This window comes from Metopolophium dirhodum, chromosome 1 (assembly GCF_019925205.1).
Source record: "Metopolophium dirhodum isolate CAU chromosome 1, ASM1992520v1, whole genome shotgun sequence".
NCBI classification, from domain to species: domain Eukaryota; kingdom Metazoa; phylum Arthropoda; class Insecta; order Hemiptera; family Aphididae; genus Metopolophium; species Metopolophium dirhodum.
In genome coordinates, this window is record NC_083560.1 from 103,349,139 (window position 1) to 103,375,495 (window position 26,357).

General features: G+C 28.8%; 1 protein-coding gene and 1 non-coding gene across 2 annotated transcripts; both read right to left on the reverse strand.

Annotated features, from left to right (window-relative positions):
• Positions 1-7,537: 7,537 nt before the first annotated feature.
• Positions 7,538-7,656, reverse strand: LOC132937599 (5S ribosomal RNA). Its single transcript, XR_009663721.1, has one exon. It is a non-coding gene; the product is annotated as a 5S ribosomal RNA (ribosomal RNA).
• A 6,794-nt stretch (positions 7,657-14,450) lies between these two features.
• LOC132935237 (protein lines) lies at positions 14,451-23,173 on the reverse strand. The gene is made up of 2 exons (XM_061001715.1): positions 22,730-23,173; positions 14,451-18,825 (listed from the first exon to the last, which is right to left on the reverse strand). Exon 2 carries the CDS (start codon positions 18,800-18,802, stop codon positions 16,991-16,993), a length of 1,812 nt encoding a protein of 603 aa, XP_060857698.1. The 5' UTR covers positions 18,803-18,825; positions 22,730-23,173; the 3' UTR covers positions 14,451-16,990.
• Between the last annotated feature and the right edge of the window lie 3,184 nt (positions 23,174-26,357).

A 26,357-nucleotide genomic window follows, 5' to 3' on the forward strand; every position in this document is an offset into this window, starting at 1 on the left:
TCGATCTTTCGACGCATCTTATTTAAATACCTACGTAGTATGCTTATTAATATTTTAGGTAGAGAATAGATAAATGGCTTGTTCATAACGATCCAACGCAATTAATTGATTTCACTCAACAATTTTTATTAATTGATTTCACTCAACAATTTTTATTAATTATAAAAAACATATTTTTTTAACAATCTGCTTGATACCTATTGTTGATTCAATATACAACACCTAATTCATTGTTATCAATAATTAAAGAAATTTATCAATGATTTTAGAATATATTTTTTTAATCCATCAAATATTCTCATGGAAAAAAATAAATTACTAGGGTGGAAAATATAGAAATTGACAAAAAATGCACGAAAAAAATCAAAAATGTGTATTCAAATCTGAATAAAAAAAAATGATATATTTTGGCTTCAATAAATCTATTCACATAAGTATTTATAAAAAATATTACTTATACACAATAAATTTAAATTAACAATTATTAGCCCCCCCCCCAAAAAAAAAAAAAACTTGTAATAGCTTCCGCAAAATAAATTATTCAATTGTTTCCTAAAATAAACCATTAAAAATTCCACCGTAAGTATTTTTTATTTTTTTCAATTGAACAATTTTTATTTAAACTTAATAATTATTTTATATTGTCTGTGATAAATATGGTAAATATCAGTAGCTGTTTATGTTGGTATATTTTTAAGATTATTATACATAATTTTACACTTTTACAGTATATGCACTGAACTATAATATAGATACAGTGAATTGCAGAATAAAAATAACTGAAGAAAAACCTCTGACGAACAATTCCGGAAAAAATCCCCGATCCTAGTAAATATAACTCCTAGGACCCAGATTACAATATTACTGACAACCACATGAAATTGATTGATCAAATATTTTTTAAAAGCTAATTAGTGTAATATTTGTAACTAAATATTAATAATGTGGTAATTACCTACACTAATTAGTTTTTTAAAAACATTTGCTCAATAATTTTCATATGGCTATGAGTAATATAAACATTAAACTTATATTGCGGTCTAGGGATTTTTATTATGATTACCACAGACAGTAATATATTATTAATTATTATTGTGAAAAATTAAACTTAAGTAAATAAATATTTGGTCTTTTTGTATGGTTTTTTTATATTTTTAATGGGATATATATGGGGGTTACTTCTTATGTATAATATCATGTGGATGCTACAACCCCTTCCCCCAACATTTTAACCCTAGTTGCGCCACTGCCCTAAGGGCTAAATAGATACATTTTTCAACCAGAAATCACCATCAAGTTCAACCAATGCATTGAATATTAATGGATTTTTTCTGGTCTGAAACAAGATTACAGACTCACAAAAACACCATTGTAAAACTAATAGTATAATATATCTAACCTTTAAACTATACAGTATAATATTAATATATTTTACAATATACAATCATCGCTCTGCTATGAATATAATATTCATGCTTTTCTGCGTATCTATAGATTACCTACAATTGATAAAGGTAATGAATAATGATACTGTATTTTATTTTATTCATAATAAAGGGACCCATGTCCCGTACACGAAACGTTTAGTTGACAATAACTTGTTGACAGGCTGATTGTTCGACACGTTGTCAAACAATGCCGTCACCTCCTACACACTGACACACTGCACGTGTCGAGTTCTTTATTTGACCACGTTGTACGTGTACGTTTTTCAGTACATTATTTCACGTATAGGACCCTAAAGTTTAAGAGGGTTAGATAACTATACATAGTTAATGGTTATGTAAATGTAAGTATTTACAATGCCATTTGTGATCATTGATCATATTATCAGATATTCTCCCCCATCCAATACACTGTGACATATCTTGACAATATAATAAAACGGAATAAAACATTTAGATTTTTCGTTTAAAAATATAACTAACGAAATATAATTATATATCATATATAAAACAGGATGTAACAAAAAAACCTGGAAAATAAAAATAAAAAGTGGGTATCACTCTGCTGTACAGTAGGTTGCGAAGACGGCCAGTAGCCTAAACTAAGTATATTTGATGATATTATAGTGAATAAAGTAATTTGTATATAAACTATTTACGTGGAACCTTATATTAAAGTTTCAATCATTAGCTATAAAAGTTGTACATTTTATAAATTTTTTAATTACCTACAAAACAATTATTAAATTTTAAAATTGAACTAAAAGCATTTTTTAAATGCTTATAAAAAAAATTGTGCTGATATATTTTTAATATATTCAACTGCTAAAGTAACAATATATCAGGAGCCTTATATTCAAATTTCACGCTTTTTTGCCCAACAAATAAAATGTTATTGACAATTAGATATAGAAAACTAAAAATTGAAATTTTCATATATTTACAGTTATTCGTTTTTGAATTGCAACAAAATAAGAAAATCGCTACATGAGAAATCAAGTGAACATTCAATGTTGTAAAAATATTTTAATAACTTCAAACGCCCATAAAAATTTAATTTGACTTTCTTGTAGATATTTTTTTATGATAAAGGTAAACAAATGAGGTAGACTTATGAGGGATTTTGTATTACATTTTTAAATCTTAGATTTAAAACGAACATTTTTTATGAATTTCAAACTCAAAATAATTTGTACATTTTCTTCAAACATTTGTTTCAAAAAATTGTGGTTATGGATTTTTAATATTTTTTATTGGAACAATATATTAGAAGCTTTATGGTATTTAGTTTTAAAACTTTTTACTCAACAAATAAAATTTTATTGACATTCACAGAAAAAAAAATAAAAAATTTGAAACTAAAATGTCCATATAAACGGTCCAAAACAAATAAACATTTTAAAAAAATTTAAATTTAATTTAAAATACCTATTGATTAGAACTACATTTATTTAATTTGTCAGGTATTGCTTTTACTCTATGTACCTATATAAAATTATACTAAATATAGGTACACTTAATTTTTATTTAGATACTATCCGACTTTGCCGAGTTAATTTGAACATATTATTATCTTCTTATCATTTACCGATTTGCTTCAGTATAAATGGATCATATTATACAAACCCTTAAAAAACGATTAAAATAATTAATATAAATCAATACATATTACATATATATTAATAATATTATAAATTGCCGATTCTGTGATTTTCCATTTCTTAATAATGGAGTAGGTACGGCCATGGCCATTTTCGACCAAACTCGTACCTATCCATTTTCGTCAATAATTATTAAATACAATATTAAAAATTATTAAAAAAATTGTAATATATATTAACATTATTTATTTGTCACGCCTGCACTGAAAGCTCAGTTTTCGATGACGGTTTAAGTGTTGGAAAGCGACCTTTTTCTGTCCAGCGGGCGGTAAAATGGGAATCCCCATAATGCCGGGTGGTAAAATGGAAAACCCGCTTGCCACGCTTGAAAAAGTGCTTGCCACGTATATCACACGTATCTCCTGCACAACCAGACACTGAAATCTATACCACGGTTTATATCAAACTCGCACTTTATTGATATTTTACATTTTTAAACGATATTACCTACATGTTATTATTAAATGATTATTACTATTATTATTATGCAATGTCACGCAGAAAACGCATTGCACTGCAGTACAATATATTATTATATTAACAACAATATCCTTGCCTATTATATTAGTACGTTCCTTTGGCTATACATTATACAACCATTTTATAGGTAGGTAAATTGTATATATATATTATTATAATATTATTACATTGTTACTCGACACACTTAAATAAACCGCTCGCAGTACCTATGCCTACCGCCTACCTACATAATATTATACGTCCTCTACCTACCTATTTTTTTTTATCTCTATTGTTTCCAGTTGTTCGAACAGTGTGATAAAATTATTGTTTTACTTTTTCTTTTTTTTTTTTGGATATTGAAGCAACAACAACAACGATTATTGGCTTTTGAAATTTAAAGAGTATAATATATAGGTACACGGAAAAACTATATAATATTACGTTTTACATTTCTATTTTAAAATAATTTCCGCTCTAACGTATACGGTATACTATTATACTACAACTTACAGTGGTATTATAGTAGTAAACAAATATACAATATACATGGTAGGTGCGCGTTATACACATAGACACTTAATCAAAAAACGCATATAATAGTTTATAGTATAATATCACATTAATACATTACATCTATAATACATACTAATACTCGAAAAAGAACAATTTAGATATATTGCTCCTATATCCTAACGACCCGATAATCAACCCGATGTTTTTAACAAGTAAGTTTAAACCCGGGCATGCAATTGAAAAAAAATTCCGTTTTATGTTATTTAGTAATAGTAACAATTAAAACGTTACACAAGTTTTGCGTTAATCGTTATTCAGAATTAAAACGTTATTCAAGTTTTGCGTTTATTGGTATTTAAAATTGAAACGTTACACAAGTTTTGTGTTTATCGTTATTCAGAATTAAAACGTTATACAAGTTTTGCGTTTATTGGTATTTAAAATTGAAACGTTATACAAGTTTTGTGTTTATCGTTATTCAGAATTAAAACGTTATACAAGTTTTGCGTTTATTGGTATTTAAAATTGAAACGTTATACAAGTTTTGTGTTTATCATTATTTAGAATAGTGTTAATACTTGTTAAATTTATTAATAATAATTAATAACTAATGCGGACAGGCAATGGCCCGATAACAGAATATAATATAATCAGTTCTAATGTGATACAATGAAATAAATATTTCTACGAAACCAATATAACTTTTAAATTAATGGATTTTAAATTATTTCGTTATGCGCTATTTCTCGATCAATGAAATTCTATAAATTACGTTTTGCATTATGTTTTATATAATATATTATTTGTCACGCCTGCGCCGAAAGTTTGATTTTTGATAGCGGTTGAAGCGTTGGAAAGCATCCTTTGATAAGTGGTATTTTGGTCGAAAAGGGTCTCACCGTCTAGCCATATTTTTGAAGTTAACACAAAAATATATAAAGACAGAATGTTTAATAGCCGAGTTAAATATAATGTCATTCGGATTGGTATTTGACTGAATAGTTATGTGTTTACATAAACACGACGTCCAGAATTAATAAGTTGCACATCATAAGATCAATCATTGTAATTGTATTCATAATTTATTTATTTTATCATTTGACTTTTTTTAATGCATGAAAATATTTAAAAGCCATATTTCTACTGATTATAATAGTATAGTAATCTGTAACCAATGGCACAATTTAAATAAACAAATTAATATATTCGAAGTTTTCCACTCACTTCAATCTTCATTTAAGCTCTTTCATATTAATAACTATACCTACTCCATATTAATCGTATCAATACCAAAATAATATCTAAAATTAGTATTAGATACCTACGTCCTAACCTAACTATAAACACACTCATAATACATATAATAGTACAAAGTTTAATGACAACATACCTTTCAATTTATCAGACAATTTATTATTAAGTATATCTCATATTATTTTATATTATTATTATTATTATTACATTTATTTTTTACTACTATAGTTAATATTATTATTATCTATATACTTTTCTTATATGTATATTCAACTAATTGTTGAGCTATAATAACTTTTGATTGAAAGCTAATAAATAAAAAATAAACTAAAATAATATATAAATGTAAAATGACAATAATTAATATCTATATTGAAACAATAATTTTAAAATCTCATTCTAAAGGGAATACTCCATATATTATATTATTACTTTAATTAAAAAAAAATTATTATTATTATGTACCTATAGTCTTATAGGCGTAATCTGACGTATACATATAGATTGGGTACCTACTACCTACATACAGATTTACCAAGCATTGTCAACATGACACAACCATTTTTTTTACGTTGATTCATTTGTATAACAAATTAGTAGAAATTGCAGACAACTTGTACGATACGTCGATAAAAATATATGATAATATCTAATGCTATACAAATATTATTGGTGCATAATAGTTGTCTTCCATCTTCATCGTAAATAAAAAGTTTATAATATAGTTTCCTCCTATGATAAAGTATGAAGTATTTTATAATTATATACAAGTGACGAGTTGCCTCCCAAAAAATAAAAATTTTCACATTATAGTTGCCTTCTTGCCTCCCGTATATAATTCAGTGTAGTGGTTCATAAACTTCACTAAAATATATCACGTAAATGAACGATTTAGAAAAATTAAATATTCCTATATTTAATATATCTATAATATTATATAATAATGAATAATGATAAACATTAATCGTAGGTTTATTTTATAATCAATGAAAAACTTTACACTAAAATTATTGAGAATAATGTAATTATTGTTAAACACGTTTTTTTCAGATATTTAGAATTATATATACAATACCTATTACTTACAATTAAAAAACATCGTCTTAGATTTATATTAATATATCATATACAATTTATACAAATAATACACTGCAGCTATTCAAAATAATAATAAAATTATTGGTCAATAAAAAATCATTTGGTTATATAATATAGTTTTGAACTGTTTAGGAACCACTTATACATTTATTACCTGCCCATTGTGAGACACCTGTAGTAATATAGACCCTTTTCATTGACGATAAAATATTATATTGTGCGTCGAGAAGAAACTCGTACCTATACGGCGTTATATAGTTATTTGCCTCGAGGCAATACTTTTAAAAATTATCGACCTTTTTGACTAAGGGTGGCAACTATAGTATAAGCCCAATAATATTACATTTTACGTATACGTTGCAGAGCCGTAACAATGCGTACATATCGGTAAAATAATGTAAATAATTTCACTGTTTACAATTTTTTTTCTGCATTTAATCCATTCAAAAATGCATGATAAGATACCTATACTATACTTAGTATTTTTCCATTTGATGTATAGTAAATATATTATATATACCTAGTTAAGTATAGGTATTGTATTTATAAAATAATTAACAAGAAGCACAGGCGCATTGTGTTCATTTCTGTCTAGATTATCTTCAATATAGGTAGATAGTGAAAATCATTTTAAAAAAAACCCGAGAACTCATCAAATTTTTCTGAGCGGATGCTGACGAGTGGATTCTTATGCCACGTGCCTTTTAAATTATGTTGTTCTGTAGAAATAGTTGATAATAAAATGTGTTGCACATACTTCATGGTATTTTTTCAACGACATGTCATTGTTTATAAATTATAATTAAATTAATTTATGATTAGCTACATTTATCGCTTGTTCTGGTTTTCTTAAAAATATTTTCTATTGAATACCTACCAATTCATAAAAGGATCAAAAGAAGATCATTTTTTTTTATTACAGCTTCCATAACCGTTGTATTATATATTCTTTCTTAACAAAGGTTGTAATAGTTCTGATAAAAATATTTCTCACCACTTCATCAAATTGTACAAGAGTTGTAGTATAAGAATTTATGATTTTGTACTTGGGTATTATTTTTTTTATATAGATTTTATAGAAGGACTGACGACTAAAAAAAAAAATGCCAACGGCACGTAGTGTTCCCAAGCGGTCACCCATCCAAGTACTAACTACGCCCGACGTTGCTTAACTTCAGTGATCGGACGAGAACTGGTGTATTCAACGTGGTATGGTCGTTGGCGAATAAGCAGAGTTACCAAACCGCACATAATAAATGTAAATTATACTGTCTCAGTGCATTATGTTACTAAACATAAATCTATCATTTTATTGCGCTTATAAATTTATATTTGTACAATATTAGGGGTATTATATAACAAACTATGCTTTTAATTTTTCTACAATGAGAGAAAAAAATTGTACATATATGTGTGGGTACCTATATATATTAAAATCTTCGATTTTTTTATACAACACAAAATAGGGCGTAGGTAAATTGAGTCCCAAACTAAATTACCGTTTTTCAAAAGCGGTGAATTGAGTTGCTTGTATAATAGTTAAAGTGGTAAACTGAGTCCCTTATAAAAAAATTAAAGCGGTGAATTGAGTCCCTCGTATATTATTAGATAAGTTTTTAAAATACCTATATACGTACAGTCGTGCACCAATAGTTATTACGTGCATATAAACACACCAATGTCGCGTATTAATAATTAGATAATTTTCACCAAAATATATTTTTATTGACTTTTGAAAAATCTATACATATTGCCGCACAACCAGTTTGGTCAGCAATTAATATTAAAGGCTGTCGTTTTCACCTAGGACAAAATTGGTGGAAAAAAATACAATGCCTTGGCTTAAGTACAAATTATAAAAAACAAAATTCGGAGGAAAGTAATTTTTAAAAATGTATTTTGGTTTACCATTTTTAAGTCCGAAAGATGTTTACAATTGTTCCATTGAAGATATTATGCCAAAGCTTCCTGCAAATGAAAATATAAAATTATTCACCGATTATATTTTAAAAACATACATTGCATCAGATTCTACATTCCTGCCTAATATTTGGGCTGAATTTTCGACAACATCTAATCGTGAATCATTTCACGTGAAGCTGAATAGTTTATTTTATACATCACATCCAAATATTTATATTTTTATTGATGCACTCAAAGAAATCCAATCTAATACATATATTCAAACAAGAAGTAGAGATCTACCCAAAAAGTCAAAACACAATATAGAAAAAGAGAATATATTAAGATAGCAAATGACAAAGTACAAAAATAATCAAATTAGTAGACTTGACTTTATTAAGCTCGTATCATTAAAATATTTACCCGTTTAATATCATATTATTATTGACAATATTAATTATTAAAAAATTATTATATTATGTATTATTCACTCAAAAGTTGACATTATATTTACCTATTATTATTATTGACAATATTAATTATTAAAAAAGGTGGGTAAGTGGATGTCGCTGTGCTGTACATTAGGTTACAAGTGGGTCACTGTAATGGATGGTGTTAAATTTGAATTCAATGATATAATATCATTGTATAAGAAAAACGATTCTGAGCGAAAACGGTCAGTCAGTTACCAAGTATATTTGATGATATTACTGTGAATAAAGTAATTTATATATAACCTATTTACGTGCAGCCTTGTTTTAAATTTTCAATCCTTAGCCTATAACTTAAACATTTTTAACTACAAAATAATTAATAAATTATAAATTTGATAAATGTTGTCAAAATTTGAACTTTAAATGCTTATAAAAAAAAATTGTGCCTATGTATTTTTAATATTTTTCAAGTGCTATTAGAACGATATATCAGGAGCCTTATATTAAATTTTCACGCTTCTTTACTCAACAGATAAAATTTTATTGATATTTATAGAAAAAAAAACTAAAAAAATGGAATTTGACAATGTCCGTAAACAGCTCAAAATAAGTCAAAATATTTGGAAAATGTTATGGTGTATAGGAAATGCAATTATAAACATTCAGTCAAAATTTCAGGTCCCTACGGTCATTTGTTTTAGAGTTACACCAAAAACCAAAATCGATTTTCTCGAAAACAGATTTTGCGTAAAAATTCCCGTTTTTTCTTAATTTTTCTTTTGTTTTTCACGTCGCTTTTAAAAACTACTATAGGTTAGGTTAGGTTAAAAACAATTTTATTTTTGGGAATTAAATTCACGGCTTTCAACAACCACAAAACTGTATTTTTCTTTTACACACGTATACCTACAAAAATATTAATATTATAACTACGTACAAAAATATTTACACAGACAAATTTAAACCAATAACAGGATCTTAACTAGGTAGGTATATGTACATAATCTTATATAGGTGGCTCCTCCATCAAATATGTAACGTGAACCATATTACCAGCTACCACCTACCATATTAGTTAATCCAGGAAAAGATTTATATTCCTTATGGACAAGTTATCCGTATAGCTGTGGATTTACACTTAGTAAAGCACCAGAGAACTCGTGCAAGAGGTTTTCATCAATAAAAAGACGCGTTTGGTTTACAAATTCTAGAATAATTATTAATATATTTTAAAATAGTACTTTCCTATATATATACACGTGTGTGTAGGTATCAGAAGATGGCTGTTAATAATATTGTACCTATATATTTGAGTTCGCTCGTGTTGATGGTGACTGTCGAACAGACTGCGCCGAGTGCCGTGTGTCGTTTTAATAATAAATATCTAATAATTTGGACGTAGGCAGTCAAAAAGTGTTGAGTTTGTATAGTTTGTGTAGGTATAATGCATATTTTATATATAGAATTTAACAAATGTTACATACGTTTTGTTATTTATGTATAAATAATTAAATTTAACAACCCGTTATTATTTATTCAGTTATTCCTTTATCTGCAATAATCAAAATATAATATTATAATAATAATCAATACAGTGAACAGTGAACAGGGTTTGTATTCATAAATCATAATAATAATATTAGTCAGACCATAGATTTACCCACTTCAGTAATGCGAACGGGTCGTCGGCCTTAGAAAATATACAGATGAGTGACAAAAAACCGAGTCAAGTCTGCTGTATTGGTAGTAGATTTCAACTTTCGAGTGTACTTACCTCAAGTGGTATTATGATAGTACCTCGCAATTCGCTAGTGGCGGCGCAAAGAACAGGCCAGGCTCAATTCATATATTTTTTTTATTTTAACACCTAATGCTTAACCATTTCGAACAAGTTTTCTCGTAAGTTGTACTTATAGAAATTTAAAAATATAAAAAATACAAAGGCACAGTTTTATCTTATTTGAAATTCAAATGTTAACAACAGTCAACATTTGTCAAAACTCAAAATTACGAACATTTATAAACTATTTTGTACTTAGTTAAAAATCTATAATATTTTTAATTGTATAATACAATATAATATGTTTATATGTGCAGTTGTATAGTTCATATACTTAACTTAACGAAAAAATTACTGATCATTTTAGGAAAATGGAATTAATACAATATTAATTCAACCTACCCAGTTATTACTAAAAGCAAGGTATATTATTGTATTATATATTACATTAATATAAAATATCCTAGGCTGACACACCGTCTCTGACCAGAATCGACTTTTGTAAACAATGATACACCTATTATTGAATTCAAATTTAACATATTACTGTGACCCACTCGACACCTATATTGTACAGAGCGGTACCCACTGTCCCATTTTTTTTTATTTATATTGCCTATAGCTAATCTGGTAAAACGTATATGAATTTACGTCCTTCCTTACACTAGTTAACGACAGTTGGAATTTTATAATTTTTTTTAAAAAGTTATATAATAATACGGGCAATGGGGGAGGGGGCTTCATCTAAATTTATCAGGCCATGTTTGATATCGACGCCCCAGTTATGCATAGAAACACTTTAGCAGTATAGCCACTAGGAACCTATAAAAAATATTTCACACAACTTCATCAAATCGCTCGTAAGTCGTAAAGTAAATTCTTTGCATATCATTTGCATATATATATAGGTAGTACTTATTGTTATAAAGATTTCACCGATTTGACTACTCACGTTATACTGTGTTGCGAAGACGAAAACAAAGAAAGCGATTTAAATAATATTTGATGGTCAACGGAACTAAACTGTAGTGGAAACTGCATTGCTGTTATTTACATTTAGTAGGTGGTAAACCAAAAACTGTAAATTAAATAATACATATTTGGATAGGTATATACAGCGTTTATTCGCTACTCTATTTTTTTTTTTCTATAAAATCTACCTACATCCTTCAAGTACTCTATAAATGCAGGGCCCCGTATACCTATTGTCCTATTATAATTTTCAATGGCGAAAACATAATAACCTATACCTAATTATTTGTAATTTTCAATTTTCAAATAGTATTTAGTAAATAAGATAGGTAACTATAGTTTACTAATGAAAAATATTTAGAGAACCAATGACCAATGATGCCTACTCTTAAATTGTATTATACCATTTATGACTTAAGAGGACGTCGCATCCGTATATGTTATCTTCGTCTTACACGCGTACGTACGACATAGCAAATTTTACGCTCAGCAGATCACGCCCCATTAATTTTAAAATTAGAGTGAATCGACCTCTTGTAAAATTTAAAGGTAAGAATAACCTGAATTTAGTTTTACATAAACAATAATAATAATTATTAATTATTATATACTTACCGCTTAAACTTTTCTCACTTATAAAGAAATTATATTTTTCATTATAAATTTGCGTCTCTGCCAAATGACAATAATATGCATTCATATCCATTGTCAATGGATAAACCTAATTCAGAAACGAAAAAAATCCACCAACTATCTCTCAATAATTGAATTCTGTAGGACCTAGTCCGACTCAACCGTTGATAAAAAGTTTATTGTTTGTCAATTTGCTACTTTTATTAAATAGGTGTACCCGTAAGCTGTATATAATACATATAGCCCATGGGTTGTTGTTGTTGCCCAAGAAAGTTTTTTTTATACAGTTATACAGGGTGACCCGCGAGGATTTACCCATTAAGATATCTTCTGAGATAATAAACTTATCATAAATCTGTTTTTTTTTTATTAGACTCATAGAGACAAGGACTACATAAATTATATTTTTTAATTTAATTACATTTATTTGTATAAAGTTAAAAAATTTAATTTTCTGAAAATGTTGACATTTCTACATTTTATTTTCATTAATCTCATGATTTATAATCATTTTTTTAGTTTATAAGTATAATAACCAATAATTAAGCTTATTGACCAAGCAAACATTTTTCTATCGTTATTCGTATAAAAATTAACTAATAAAAAATCAAAAATGTCAAGTGTCTATAAATAGCTCAAAAAGAGCAATAAATATTTTGAAAATTCTATTATGTTTGGAAAAATAAGTTAGTTTAAAATTCGAGGTTAGTTTTAGGTATCTACGACCATTTGTTTTTGAATTACAACAAAATAACAATATCGCTATTTTAACGCTCGAATACCCAATTTGTAAAATGTGTAACTTGAAACGCCATTTAAAAATATTTGAAGAATTACGCTCAACTTTATTTTTTAATTCTAGTAACAATAACTTATTTGAAAAAAAATTTGAATTACATTTTCATATCTTAGTTATGAATATTAAACATTCTATGAATCAAAATAAGAAACGCTTATAAAATAATATTGTGACTAATTATGTATTTTCGATATTTTTTTTAATTGGTAGGTATATTAACATCTGCTACTAACATCTTAGGTACGAGGAACTTTGTTTTAAATTTTCAAGATTTTTGACTGAACAAAAAAAAAATTTTTCGACGTTTATAAAAAAATCGAGATAATGTGAAATGCGTATTTCAAAAATACCTATAGCTCAAAAAGAGTCATTGTATTTTGATAATATTATAATATATAAAAAATGCTAATTATAACATTCGTCACTCAATAATTTGAAATTCAGGGGACCGAGCTAAAAATTCGATTTTTAGAGGTTTTCGATTAACCTAGTGTTCGGTAATGAAAATTGTATTACATACATACATTGCATTTATTGTTTATTATTTAATTTATCGTTATATATTATTATATATGTTATTAAAGTAAATAAGTCAATGTAGGTAGTAAGATATTTTCACCAGCTGCAGCTGCCACAATCACTTTCATTTTATCGACGAGCGACAAACACTTGTACTTTACGGAACCCGCATATACAGACCGACTACGTTTTATTCGATGTCAACAACTTTTTACCTATTGCACTATTGCAGAGGTTTATTTTGGTAACATTATACGATTAAAGTCGTAAAACCACCGACAGACATATCGTATTATCGAGGAGACCGAAATACATGTATTTTCTTCTAATTATACAGGTTTAGTTCGATTTATGGGGTTTTTCGAATTATCGAGATTCAAATTATCGGGTAACGACTGTAAAATATTTTGAGAAAGTTACAAGTTCTTACAGTAATTAATTTTAGGTAAGTACATCAAAAAAACCAAATCGATTTTGTCAAAAACTGGAATTGCGAAAAATTATGGTTTATCCATAATTTTTTTTTCCTGGTTATTATGATAAGTACTAGGAATTGATTACTTTTGACTCCTTAAAGTACCGACAATAGAACCAATTTGCTTAAGTCTTGAAATTAAAAAACTTGAAAATGTTTAAAGCCCTAATAAAGGTGATGATAGACAAAAAAAAACATGTCGCTATAAAATCAATACATTCTTAGCTCCGTTATAAATCTAAAAAAAAATTGAGTTTAAATTAAAAATATTACGTAGACGCCATTCAACTATTTCTTTTGCAATACTTACTGGTTTAAATCCTGATTTTGCAAAAAAAAAACTGATCAAAGTTATCACTGCCAAATGCTTTATATTAGTTATTAAATTTTAGTAACCCAACGTCCTGTCATCACCTATATATACAATTTAAATATAGACCCGGCAACAAAATAGTTGTTAATATAATAAATATAATTTGATGATACAAAAAGGAACTCATTAGAATTTATAAAAAAAATATTTATTTGACATTTTGATTCCAATTACACATAATTCACTATTTATTAGGTACCTTATTTGATTATATAAAGTGTGATTCAATAAAACATTAATATTACATAATACATTTCAATTTTACATTTTAATAGGCATCTAAAATTATTTATTTAAGTAAAGGTCATATTCAATAAAAAGTAATGAATAGATTTACAAAATAATACATAAATAAATTAACAATTAAATAAACTAATAGAAATACATTTTTTATTAAGTCGAGAATATTTTTATGAGAAATACATACATAATATGCAGTACACTCAAACTAAAAACCTCAGCATTATACCAATATGTGAATATTAATTTATTCTACCTATAAAATAGTATTTTATATTAAAAATTACTAACCAATTATTACCTATTGAAGTATTGAACAATGGATGCTGATCTTAAATAGTAATATTGTAGATCAGAGCCATCAGAGATATCAAACTGTGCATCACAGATGCCCGCACTTGGAGCGTTTTGTCAAGGGGGCTATGACACAAAAAAGGAAAAAACAATAATGATTATGAAAAGTCTGTGCATAACTACAGAGGCATAGGCAGGATTTTGAAATGGGGGAGGGGGGAGTTAAGTATAAATTAAACCAAGTTTCTATAGTTTTCATATATATAAATTATACATTTATTAGGGGGGAGGAAATGTTAAAGGGGGATTAAACACTCAGAACCCTCCTGGCCACGCCACTGCATAGCTGGTTATAGATAATATCACTTATCTAGTTTTGTATTATTTTGTTGATTTAGTTATATGGGTTTACACTTAAATCTTAAATGATGAAGTAAGTTTTTAAGTACATATGGTTCATATTGAAAACAAAAATGTATTTCTCTTAGGTATAAATTGATGCATGGTAACGATAATAAGTAACTAAGGGCTAACAACATAGAAATTTATTAGTGGTGCCAATTATAAATAAACTATATCCTAAGTATTAAAATAAAAGGTATGATTTGTAAACTTATACAAATAAAATATTGTTTTGCCTCATATATTTATCAATTTATAATCTATATTATTTTATATAAATTAATTCTTAGTATAATTTATCGCAAAAATTTCAGTAACAACTAATAATTTTATTTGGTTTGTTGTCTTTGGGTCATCATATCATAAATGGTGGACACATCGACTATCACATATTGGTATAATATACAAACTCTATAGCTAATTAAACATAATACATACACACATAAATAATATATATAAAAAATAAATATTGGTATTTGATAGGTAATTGCTATAAGGACACAAAGAAAAAAAGAAAAGAAAAGAAAAATAATAGAATAATAGTTTAAAACAGATTTTAAAAGAAGATTTATAAACAGATAATTCTCAAGTTAATTAATAAAACTTCAAAACTAAAACATTTTACATAACATTAATAAGTACAATTCAAAATTAAAACCTAAATTTATCACTGTAACCATAGGTAGCATTGTATTAGATTTAATAAGTAACTAGTAAAATAATAAAAACAAAGAATAAAACAAGGAAAAACTACAATTTATAAGATAATATGAAATTAGTAGATTTAACTAAAAAATTATATAAATAAACTATGTAATAAAGTTCTCTTCAATGGCAACTTGGCTAAAATATTCATTCCTATTATTATAACTTAATTTAAATAAAAATAGCTCATATGTATCAGTCTTTATGTTTATTATAACATACGTTTTACTATATAAAATAAATAATTTAAATACCACATTAAATCGGAAGACCTAACATGTATCTAAATATTAATGTTTTAATTCACAGCTGTGATTAACTATACAGATATATTTAGCAATTGTATTCTATAAAATAAAACAAACAAAAACCAATAATTGTCTTGACAAAATTATCTACTTACATTAAACTATATAACAAGTTTAGTAACAATAATTTAATTACATTTAATTTTACAATTTTAAAATTAAATACACTTGTTTAAATCTAAAATATATGCTTTTTATGAACTTTAAATATGTATAAATACAAAATTAGTAACAAACAGCTTACCAATATTGTATTTTTATAGGTGTTATAAAGGTCACAGCTTAGTTTTATTTCATACAATTCTTTACATCAAAATTGGGCAAATCAATTCTGTACACGTATATTTTACTTTACAGGTCCTTAATCTAATTTAAAATTTGGTATATGAAACTTTGAATTAGGTAAATAAAATTTCTAATGAATAAAAATATGGTTTCTTAGATATCAAAAATATGTTTTTAAATTAAAATTAGTAACCTTCAGTGGCAGCATGAACTTTATTTCCTTGACTCCCATTTAATATTTTTACACCACCCACCCTAAACATTTTTTCATTGCTCTATAAATAGAGAATTCATAGGTTGCTAGTAGTTATATAACCTTTATTCATAAGTCAAACTACCTTTTCCAACCATATAGGACCCCTTCCATTAATATTTTTTTAAGCCACGTGATTCAAATATACTTCCTTCAAGCAGCCACTGGACTAACATAAATCATTCAAATGTTTATTACAGCTATACCTGAATACAAGTTATTACATTTAACTAATAACCTTAATACTGGATTAAGATTGTAAGGAGTTAAATTATTTTTAATGAGTTGGTCAAGACTTGTTTGTAAGCCCATTAATGTAGCCATTGTGCTTTGCAACTTTGTATCACAACAAAGACAAAACTCTGACCACCTATTGCATATGAATTTCAATATTCGCATTATGTACAACAGAAAACTAGTGTCACTACCCAACAATAAATCTAAAATCAATTCATTTAAATCATTATTATAAGATAAAGTTTGTAGAAATTCAACTAAACTAGCAGTGGGATTTAGTACTTGACGCAACATCGGTAAAGAGTTACGACGATAACACAATACCAGTGAAATATCAATAGTACAAATCATACTCTCAATGAGTACGTCGTTGCGATCAGAAAATAACTGTACAATCCACTGTGCAATTTGGGTTTCCGGTAGATAAGACATACACTTTTTAACACATGCGTCAAGCTTCCGTAAAACTTCATTGACACTACTTTCAATTATTGCCATTTCTGCATCTATTTCTTCAGAGTCTTCCGATTCATCAGACGAAGAATCACTGGATGAAGATTCATTTTTTGTTTCCTTGATGATTGTAGCAACTGCTTTTAAAATTAACAAAACTGTGTCTTGTAACAATTTTTTATCGCCTTCATCTTCTTCTCCTCCTCCAAATTCTCCGGGACCTTTTCGGAATGGCATGTTATTCAACATATTTTTAGTTTTCACAACCTTGACTAATTCTCTAGCCAACATACAAGGTTCTTCTTGCATAGTACCTTGTACAGCCAATGTTGTGGTGTAACACAAACTTTCATTGAAAAGGTTAATAATATTCTTCCAAACTACTGGTTGGACTTTTGGCCGCCTTAAAAGAATAAGCATTTGTCCCAAATCTGCATAGAAATATTTAATGTTCATAACGTTCAGATTAGTTTTAATAGAAACCATAGAGGTCCATAACTTTATAAATTCTATAATGGCAAGATGACCCATTTTATGAGTGAATTGTTCAGTATTAAGATCTGTACAGTGGTCAAATGATGACATGTACCTAATAAATTTCAATACAATCAATTGCCATTGGGTTTGTAAAACTTCGATGACTTTAGTTTTAACTAAGCTTATTCCAAATTCGTCGTCCATCTCAATTTCATCATCTTCAAAAATAACTTTTCTGCTAACACAATTTTCAGGCATCTTGATATTTTTTTCATTATCATTCATTTGTGAATCTCTCCAACACAATACACGTTTAAAAACTGATATAACAGGACATAAAGTTTCAGGAGATCGACGAAGAAATAAATCTGTTAACTCTTCCACCCATACATTGTCTATTTTATTTTGCGAACACACAAATATTTCCGCTAAAGCATTACTAGCTGCGTATGATATGTAAGGATCTGTTCGTGTAAGTAAAGATACAACTTCGTTTACTATACCAGTTTTATTAGAAATTAAGTAATTACTTAACCGCTCAACGCTAGTACATATAGTGCCCTCTGACTGTTGTTTGAGGGCAATGTCACAAGTCAACCGAGCTGAACTCAAGAAATTTAAAAGTCGTTCTTTACTCCAACTACTAACATTTGAAACCCTAAAAACTTCTTTTAGCATACATGTTTCAGGCAATTGACACAGACAATGCTTTGTCAAGTTTAAACTAATTGTATCTACGTTTAAATCTACCAAACGATATTCACTGTCATTAATTTTCTGCTTCTTAGCAAGTGGCAATGTTTTGTTCATAGTTTCCTGTTCTTCCATACTCCCAAAAACAGTTCAGAAATCTAGAACAGAAAAGTAATTTAACAAAATGAATATTTATCAAGTTCTTTAAATTACATTTTTATTTTAATAATAATAATCCCATATTATCGATATTTGTAAAAAAAAATTAAAATTAATGTAGGTGGGTACTTTTTTAAATTTCAACTATTCACATTTAATATATAGGTACCCAAATCGAATATAAATTAGTAGTAAGTAAGTACCTAAGTGTAGTGATATTTGTTAATAAATATAATATACAGAAGAAGGTAATTGTATCTATGCTAAGTATATTATAGGTACTATTAGCTACAAATGCACATGCTATATTTTATTTTTAGTTATTCATTTATTTTATTATTAACTTATTAATTATCATTATTTGAATGATACAAAATTATAAAAATGTAAAAAAACTTAAATATTTATAATTTATATTAAAATAATTTATAACTGCTATCATGATCGCATAAAAATGAAAATCTATAATATTATAACTGGGATTATAGCTAATTCGTGATTAGACAAACTAAAGTCTACATACAGTTAAATATATATACGGGTATTTGTATATTAACCGTGGAATATGAGTTGTAACACTAAAAGTTTACTTATTAAAACTTGAGTATACCTATAAACATTTAAATAAATATATGGTAGATAGTGCAATATAAATTTATTTAATACAATTATTAGTATGATAATTCTATTGATTACCTACTAACATAAAAAATAATATTATTATGTACCCATAAAATTAAAATTAAAATACCTAGGTAGTTCAATGTTGTAAAAAAGTACATATACCAAATAATGAAAATAATATTATGTACACTTGAAAATAGCACTCGATACATTTGGGAACAAATAAACTGGCAATGAAATTGACCATTTGAATTGGTCATGATTTATGATAATATCAAGTCGAGTATCAAGTATATAGATAGTACTATGTAGTACTTACATCAACTAAAATACATTTTTTTAATTTGTTTAATATACCTATAAAATGTAGGGTCTAAGCTGTAATTAATACAAATGTAATTTCAGTAGACTTGGTATTTAGTTAAGGTAACTTTAGTCAAATTTGATACCTACCAGCTTAGTGATATTTAATAGTTATATGTTTTAACATTTAAAATTGTATATATAATTACTTATACCTTACCTGATAAATCTATTATAAATAATACCGATTATTTTTTTAATAAAATTATTCTGATCTAATTATAATACATTTGACACAACAAAACCTACTCTCTCAACTGAAGTTGCTTTTAAATTGCTCTATAATTTATTGCCACTTGTAGAGGTAAGATAAAAATATCTTTCTTACAAATAAAATAATATAGGTAAGCCATACACCTAGGTACCTATATTCCAGTTTTGTAATTGATTACTAAAATATGAAATAATACAATCTACTAGACCAGAAAATTCTATTCATATTAATATAAGCCAGTAAATTATCATATTAATTTGACATGTTTATGTTATTTTACCCACTAATTCTTAGAGTTGAAAATTAGAAACCATATACCTAATATACCTATTAATTCTTAGATTTTAAAGAACAACACTATTTTCATTTATAAACATTATGTCAGTAACAGTGAGTAAAATAATTAATACATAACAAAATGTAGGTACCTAAGTGAAAGTTAAAATATATTGGACTCATTCAGATAAGAAAACATTTCATGTACCTATCAAATTATTAACAAATCAGTATTTGGAGAACACAACATTTTGAAATTAATATTATATTGGATCCATAAAATATTTTGTCTAGGTGTATATATATCCCTAGGTATACGCAACGTCCTAGCTTACCTACCAATATGTATGTAAGCATAAAATACCAGCCTTGTAAATAATACTTTTATTTTGTATTTGGAATATGTATTACTGCTTATTAGAATAAATTAGTATTAAAATAATATATTCTGAATACATATTTGAATACTCCAAAAAGTATTTGAGTACTAATAGAATATATTTTTTGACCCCTTTAATATTTGTCAGTTTTGGAATGGTTGAAAATTTAGGTGAGTTTATCATATTTCATTTGAAGAGAATAATTATTGTTTATAACCAATAATGTGCCCAATTTTTAGTAGAAAAATTTATTTTGTTACAAATATAAACTATTAAGTATTCGAGTTTAAAAAAATTATTTTTTATAGAATAAAAAAAATACAAAAAGAATTATTCAAATAGTTTTTTCAAAAAGTATTTAAAATAATATTCGAATAAAAAAAAAGTATTTGAATACTTTACAAGACTATAAAATACCTACCAAAAAGTACATAAAACTAAGACTTCACCTACAACCACCTACTCTGTTTTTAAATGCTAGGTGGTACCTACTACCTACTAGTTGAGTACTTTTAATTATTATTGAGTACCTGCCTATACCAGCTGGCAGCTACACCTAACTCTTAACATTTAATGGGGGAAATATATAAATAAGTGCGTAGGTACTACATATATTTTCATATTTGATAAAGACTAGGTATTACTAAGGTACCTACTATATTAAATTTAAATAATTATAAAAATATATATTTGATTTTATTAAAACTACCTAGGTACCTATCTAATTAAAATTGTTTGCAAGAAATGTACCTACTAAAATTGTCAGAATAAAATGTACTGTTTTTGAATCACTTACAGCATTACATACCTACCAAAATAAAATAATATATTCTGATAGGTTCCTACTACCTAAATATTTTGTTTTTTAAAAGTTTTTTTAAACTTAAAAAACTGTACCTATAAGGATTCTAGATTTGAAATTTTGAATTTATGGGGCAATATTGGGGCAATAGCAATTAGTGCTTTAGTAAAAGCTCGTTCAAAGCTCTGGCCACACTTCAAACTGTTCCTGTCCAGTACACAGTGAACTCCTGGCTTGATAAAAAAAACGATGGAAAGTGACAGATGAATAGAGTAATACAAGGTGATTCTTTTATCATGAAACACTAATTATTTCAAAAAGTATTGATTTTTTTTACATAGTTTCAAGTTGTTAAAAAAACAACGTTTTTATTAAAAAAATCATATTTTTCGAAGTTTATTACTTTTTTGAATGACAACATAGAGTTTTAATTTCATATTCCAAAGCAAAATGTTTTGATGCATAAAAATCGAATTTAAGACGAGTAGTTTGTGAGTTATAAGTATTTAAAGTTTAGATTGGCGGAGTGGAGTGGTACGGGGTTATCCCGCAAAATGTGTGCCCACTACTCCGCTTGTCTAAACCTTAAATACTCATAACTCATAAATTACTGGTCTTAAATTCACTTTTTATGTATCAAAATACTTAGAAAAACATTCTGCTTTGGAATATGAAATAAAAACTCTATGTTGTCATTCAAAAAAGTAAAAAACTTCGCAAAATATAAGGATAAAAAATATTTAAAAATATGATTTTTTAATAAAAACGTAACTTGAAACTATGTAAAAAATATTTTCAAAAACAATAATACTTCTTGAAATAATGAGTGTTTCATGAAAAAAGAATCACCCTGTACAATAATTGGCAATGCTCAATCAATGTGTTAGTGCCAAAACGGATAAAAAAATGGGGGTAAATCAACAAGTTGCATCAGTCAAGGGTACGGTTAAACGGGAAGATTAAAATTATGTGGACAAGAATCGGAGAAAGTGTGAGTCTAGTGGGCGGAGGGGAGGAACGAGAGCGCGCGAAAAGTTGAAAGTTCAAAATCGGTCGTCCTGACGATGCCTGACAGCAGCCGCAAATTGTAGCCGTGGCCATATAGTACGGCTGCCTGTGTTACGCCGTCGGAATACCGGTCCAGCACAGCATCATTGCTGCGCCGTCTGTACCCGTAGCACCAATATAACGCCTCGTTACCCGTACAAAGTACAAGACAACCTCAGAAAGTGTGAAACACTCACCTGTTTGCCGTCGTCACGAAATCGTCCGTGGGGGAGGCGGCATTGTGGTGGTCGCGCTTTCCGCCCGTCGTCGTCGTCGTCCTCTTCGGCGGCGGCGGCGGAGGCGGAGGCGGCGTCTGCGGTCCGGTGAACAGCACACGCGGCCGTGGTAGAACTCGGCGAGCCCGTCGTCGTGCAGACGGACGTCGCATGCACGGCTGTCGTCCGGACGGGGCCCCTCAGACGCGATACATCGCGGCCGTCTGATGGGGCAGCGGGCGGGCGGGCGCGCGCACGCGCGTTATCGCTCTGGTATTTATCGCGGGTCGAACGCCGCGATAAGACGTGATACAAGAAAAATTCTATCTCAACCCGTTCGCGATTACGTACGAGCGTGAAGCGGCGGCGACGGCGACTGTGCGACGTCGACGATTGCCGACGTTGTTCGTGACTGGCGCACGGCCCCACGGCGGACAGTTTGGCGGAAACGCGGCGCGCGTACCGATGGTGGCGCGGCGGTGGCGGCGGCCGTAAACCGCATTGTCGGCGGCGGCGTAGCTTATGGGAATAATTGAAGGCCTTCGTCGGCGGGCGGTCGAGCGGTGGGATGAAACGGGGGCGAGTGGTGGGGGGAGGCGGCCGTCATATTATTATACACGTATACACGCAAGCCGCGAACGTGAAGAATATTATCATTATTATTACTATTACTATTATTATCGTGTAACGTACGTTTATAATGATATTTTACCATATAGCCGCGGCGGCTGAATAACCGTGTCGCCCGGCGGCGCGCCTGTTGCAGTGTTGCCAACCACGATCGGCGGCTACGATAATATAATGATGATAATAATATAATATAATATTATAACAGCGAGCGCGCGGCATACCGGGCCGACGTCGGTCGACGACGCGACTTGTTGGCCGTTGCTCGCTCGCCTCGCTCCCGCCGCCGGCCGACACGACCGTCGACGGCGGACTAGTGGCTACCGGAATTTCGACAAAACTGCCAACGTGACGACGACCGCCGCCGCGTTTCGTCAGAAAGCTTCTTTGCCGTTGGAATAATATATACCTAACCAGTAACCATCTATATTATATGCATAAAAGCATAGCTACAACTTGCATGTACCGTTGGGCGCCCGCGTTTCGTTTACCGGGGAACTTTGATCGCCGCTCTGTACTTACCGCAAGCTTTTTGAAAAATTTTTACGCAGTTAATTCGTCATTTCGTTACGTAAGAACGTTAGTTATGCGTTTAGACACTGTTAGGTCGACCTAAGTATATTATCATGGTACACAAATTGTATTTGTACCTATACCTATGTAATGAAATTCAAACCTCGTGTTCTGTTCAAAATCTCAGTATATGGTATTCTAAAGCGAATATCAATCATATAGGTATCCTGTTACCTGGCCCTCGATAGGGTAGAAACGTCGACAAAAACTCCTTTGAAGGTCTTCCTTTTGTGTTCGCTCGTAATTCGTATCCGTCATGCTTGCATTATGTTTCATTTCTTTTCGGAATTGGTCAATTTTTAAAATAAGAACCTACCCGTTCAAATAAATTTAAAAAAAAATACGTACCTACCAATAAATCTAAACCGCAGCGAGTGCATAAACCGACGTACGATTAGTCTGACCTTGCGTGAAATACCTTTATTGTTACATCGTGTAAAAGTTTCGAATACCAGTAAATGGCGGGCAAGTGGGCGAAGGTGCTTACAATTTTTCAAATTGCGTAGGTACTATTCAGCCACATACATATAATAATAATATGTTATTATGTATATAATATAAAAATATAATAAGTACATAATAGGGTTTAACTCATATTTAAACAAATAGACACTTCAATCTTTGTTTAAAATACAAACTCTTGTGTTTAAGTAAATATCGTCTGATACCTAATATACACCTAATATACATGAAGGTAAATATCAAATATCAACAACTACCTTATAGAATCGACTCTTAATATTATATTGGTGTAGGTTTTTTTTTTTAGTAAGTAAATAACATATTTTGACTCCATTTCATCATCGTACATAATCATTGGCGTGTAACGCATATAGAGAGCCCAGTGTAACACAAGCAACACCTTAAATATGAATGCGGGTGGGTATAGATAGAAGAAATATAGGACATTTTATAGACCGGTGTAACAATTTACAATATTATGAGGGGTACCTAACTCACTTAAAATTATTTGAGCAACACCATTTTTTTTTATGATACACGCATACACGCCACTTTACATAATTATGTTTATAATAATTATTATATCCATTCACCATTGACTGTACATAATTTACCAAAATAATAAACAATGTACGACTGCCGATCATGCTATAATAATTATTAATATAATTTCTGTAGAAGTTGTTGCGCAGAATATTTGGATTCCAGGCGTGAGGCAGCTAGGAGAGAATTTTTAAGAGTAGGTGGGTTTCTACCTGATTTAAATATAGGAGAAATCTACATTCAACAATGACATGAAAAATAACGAAAAACGCAGAAATAAACATAAACAGTTTTCACTTCAAGTTCTGTACAATTTAAATCACTTATATATTATAAAAGTTGTAGTCGTATATTATATTATATTATAAGGTACACGCAAAAATTCCTCCGCGTTCTATACACGATAATATACAACGCTACATAACGATGAGTGGTGCCGTACCTGTAACGACCGACAATTTTTTTTTTCGTTTTTACTGTGAAACACATATTGTGTGCAAGTGAACAGAATACAAAAAAAATAACATTTTAATTAAAGAAAGGGTAAAGTCAGCATAACGCGTGTAATATAGCAACAAAAAGGGTGTAAAAGATTAAAGAGTCGTTTTTATGATCATATACTATACAACAATACAACGTATAATATTTCAAATAGCGGTCAAACAGTTCACACCTGTCAGGTAGGTACAGCCGTACAGGTACGTACCCATTGACCGTCACCGTCTCTAGAAACATTTTCTCTAGACAACTCTTCACAGAGAATTTACAATATTTATTGGTTTTTGATTTTCACCGGCGCATGGGCGGTTTCATTTTGATTTATTGGAATTGGTATTTTCTAAAAGAGACAAAATCCCACATAACAATTGAGAAATACGCGTCGACAGATTGGTACTTTCATGGTACTTTGTATATTATATATATATATATATATATAGTCTAAAGATTAATAGAGTATTAAAAAAGGAGACATTTTAAATCAATTATATTTTATCTGTTACACGATTTTATTTTTATTGAAAAAAAAACTTTAAAAAATCATATGGTGTAAACTGTAAACATTCAACCGATTATTAAAACACTTAGGCTTAATAAATATTCATAAAGAAAAAATACTCAGAACTATTAAACGAACATTAGTCTCATTTTTATCTGTAAAATAAAAAGTGTTATTTTATAGTATTTTACATTTATACACAACGAAACACCTTTACGGTCGTTACCTACATAGTCGTAGGTATATTATAATATAGTATTTGTATATTATAGCTCAAGGCTTAAGTGATTTTAGAACTATAATTTTAAAAGATTTATTTGTATAGTTAATTGAAACTGCTAGGTACAGGCCTTGTTTATTAATCGATGCTCAAATTGCTTGAAAATTATTGAATAAAAACGTAACCAC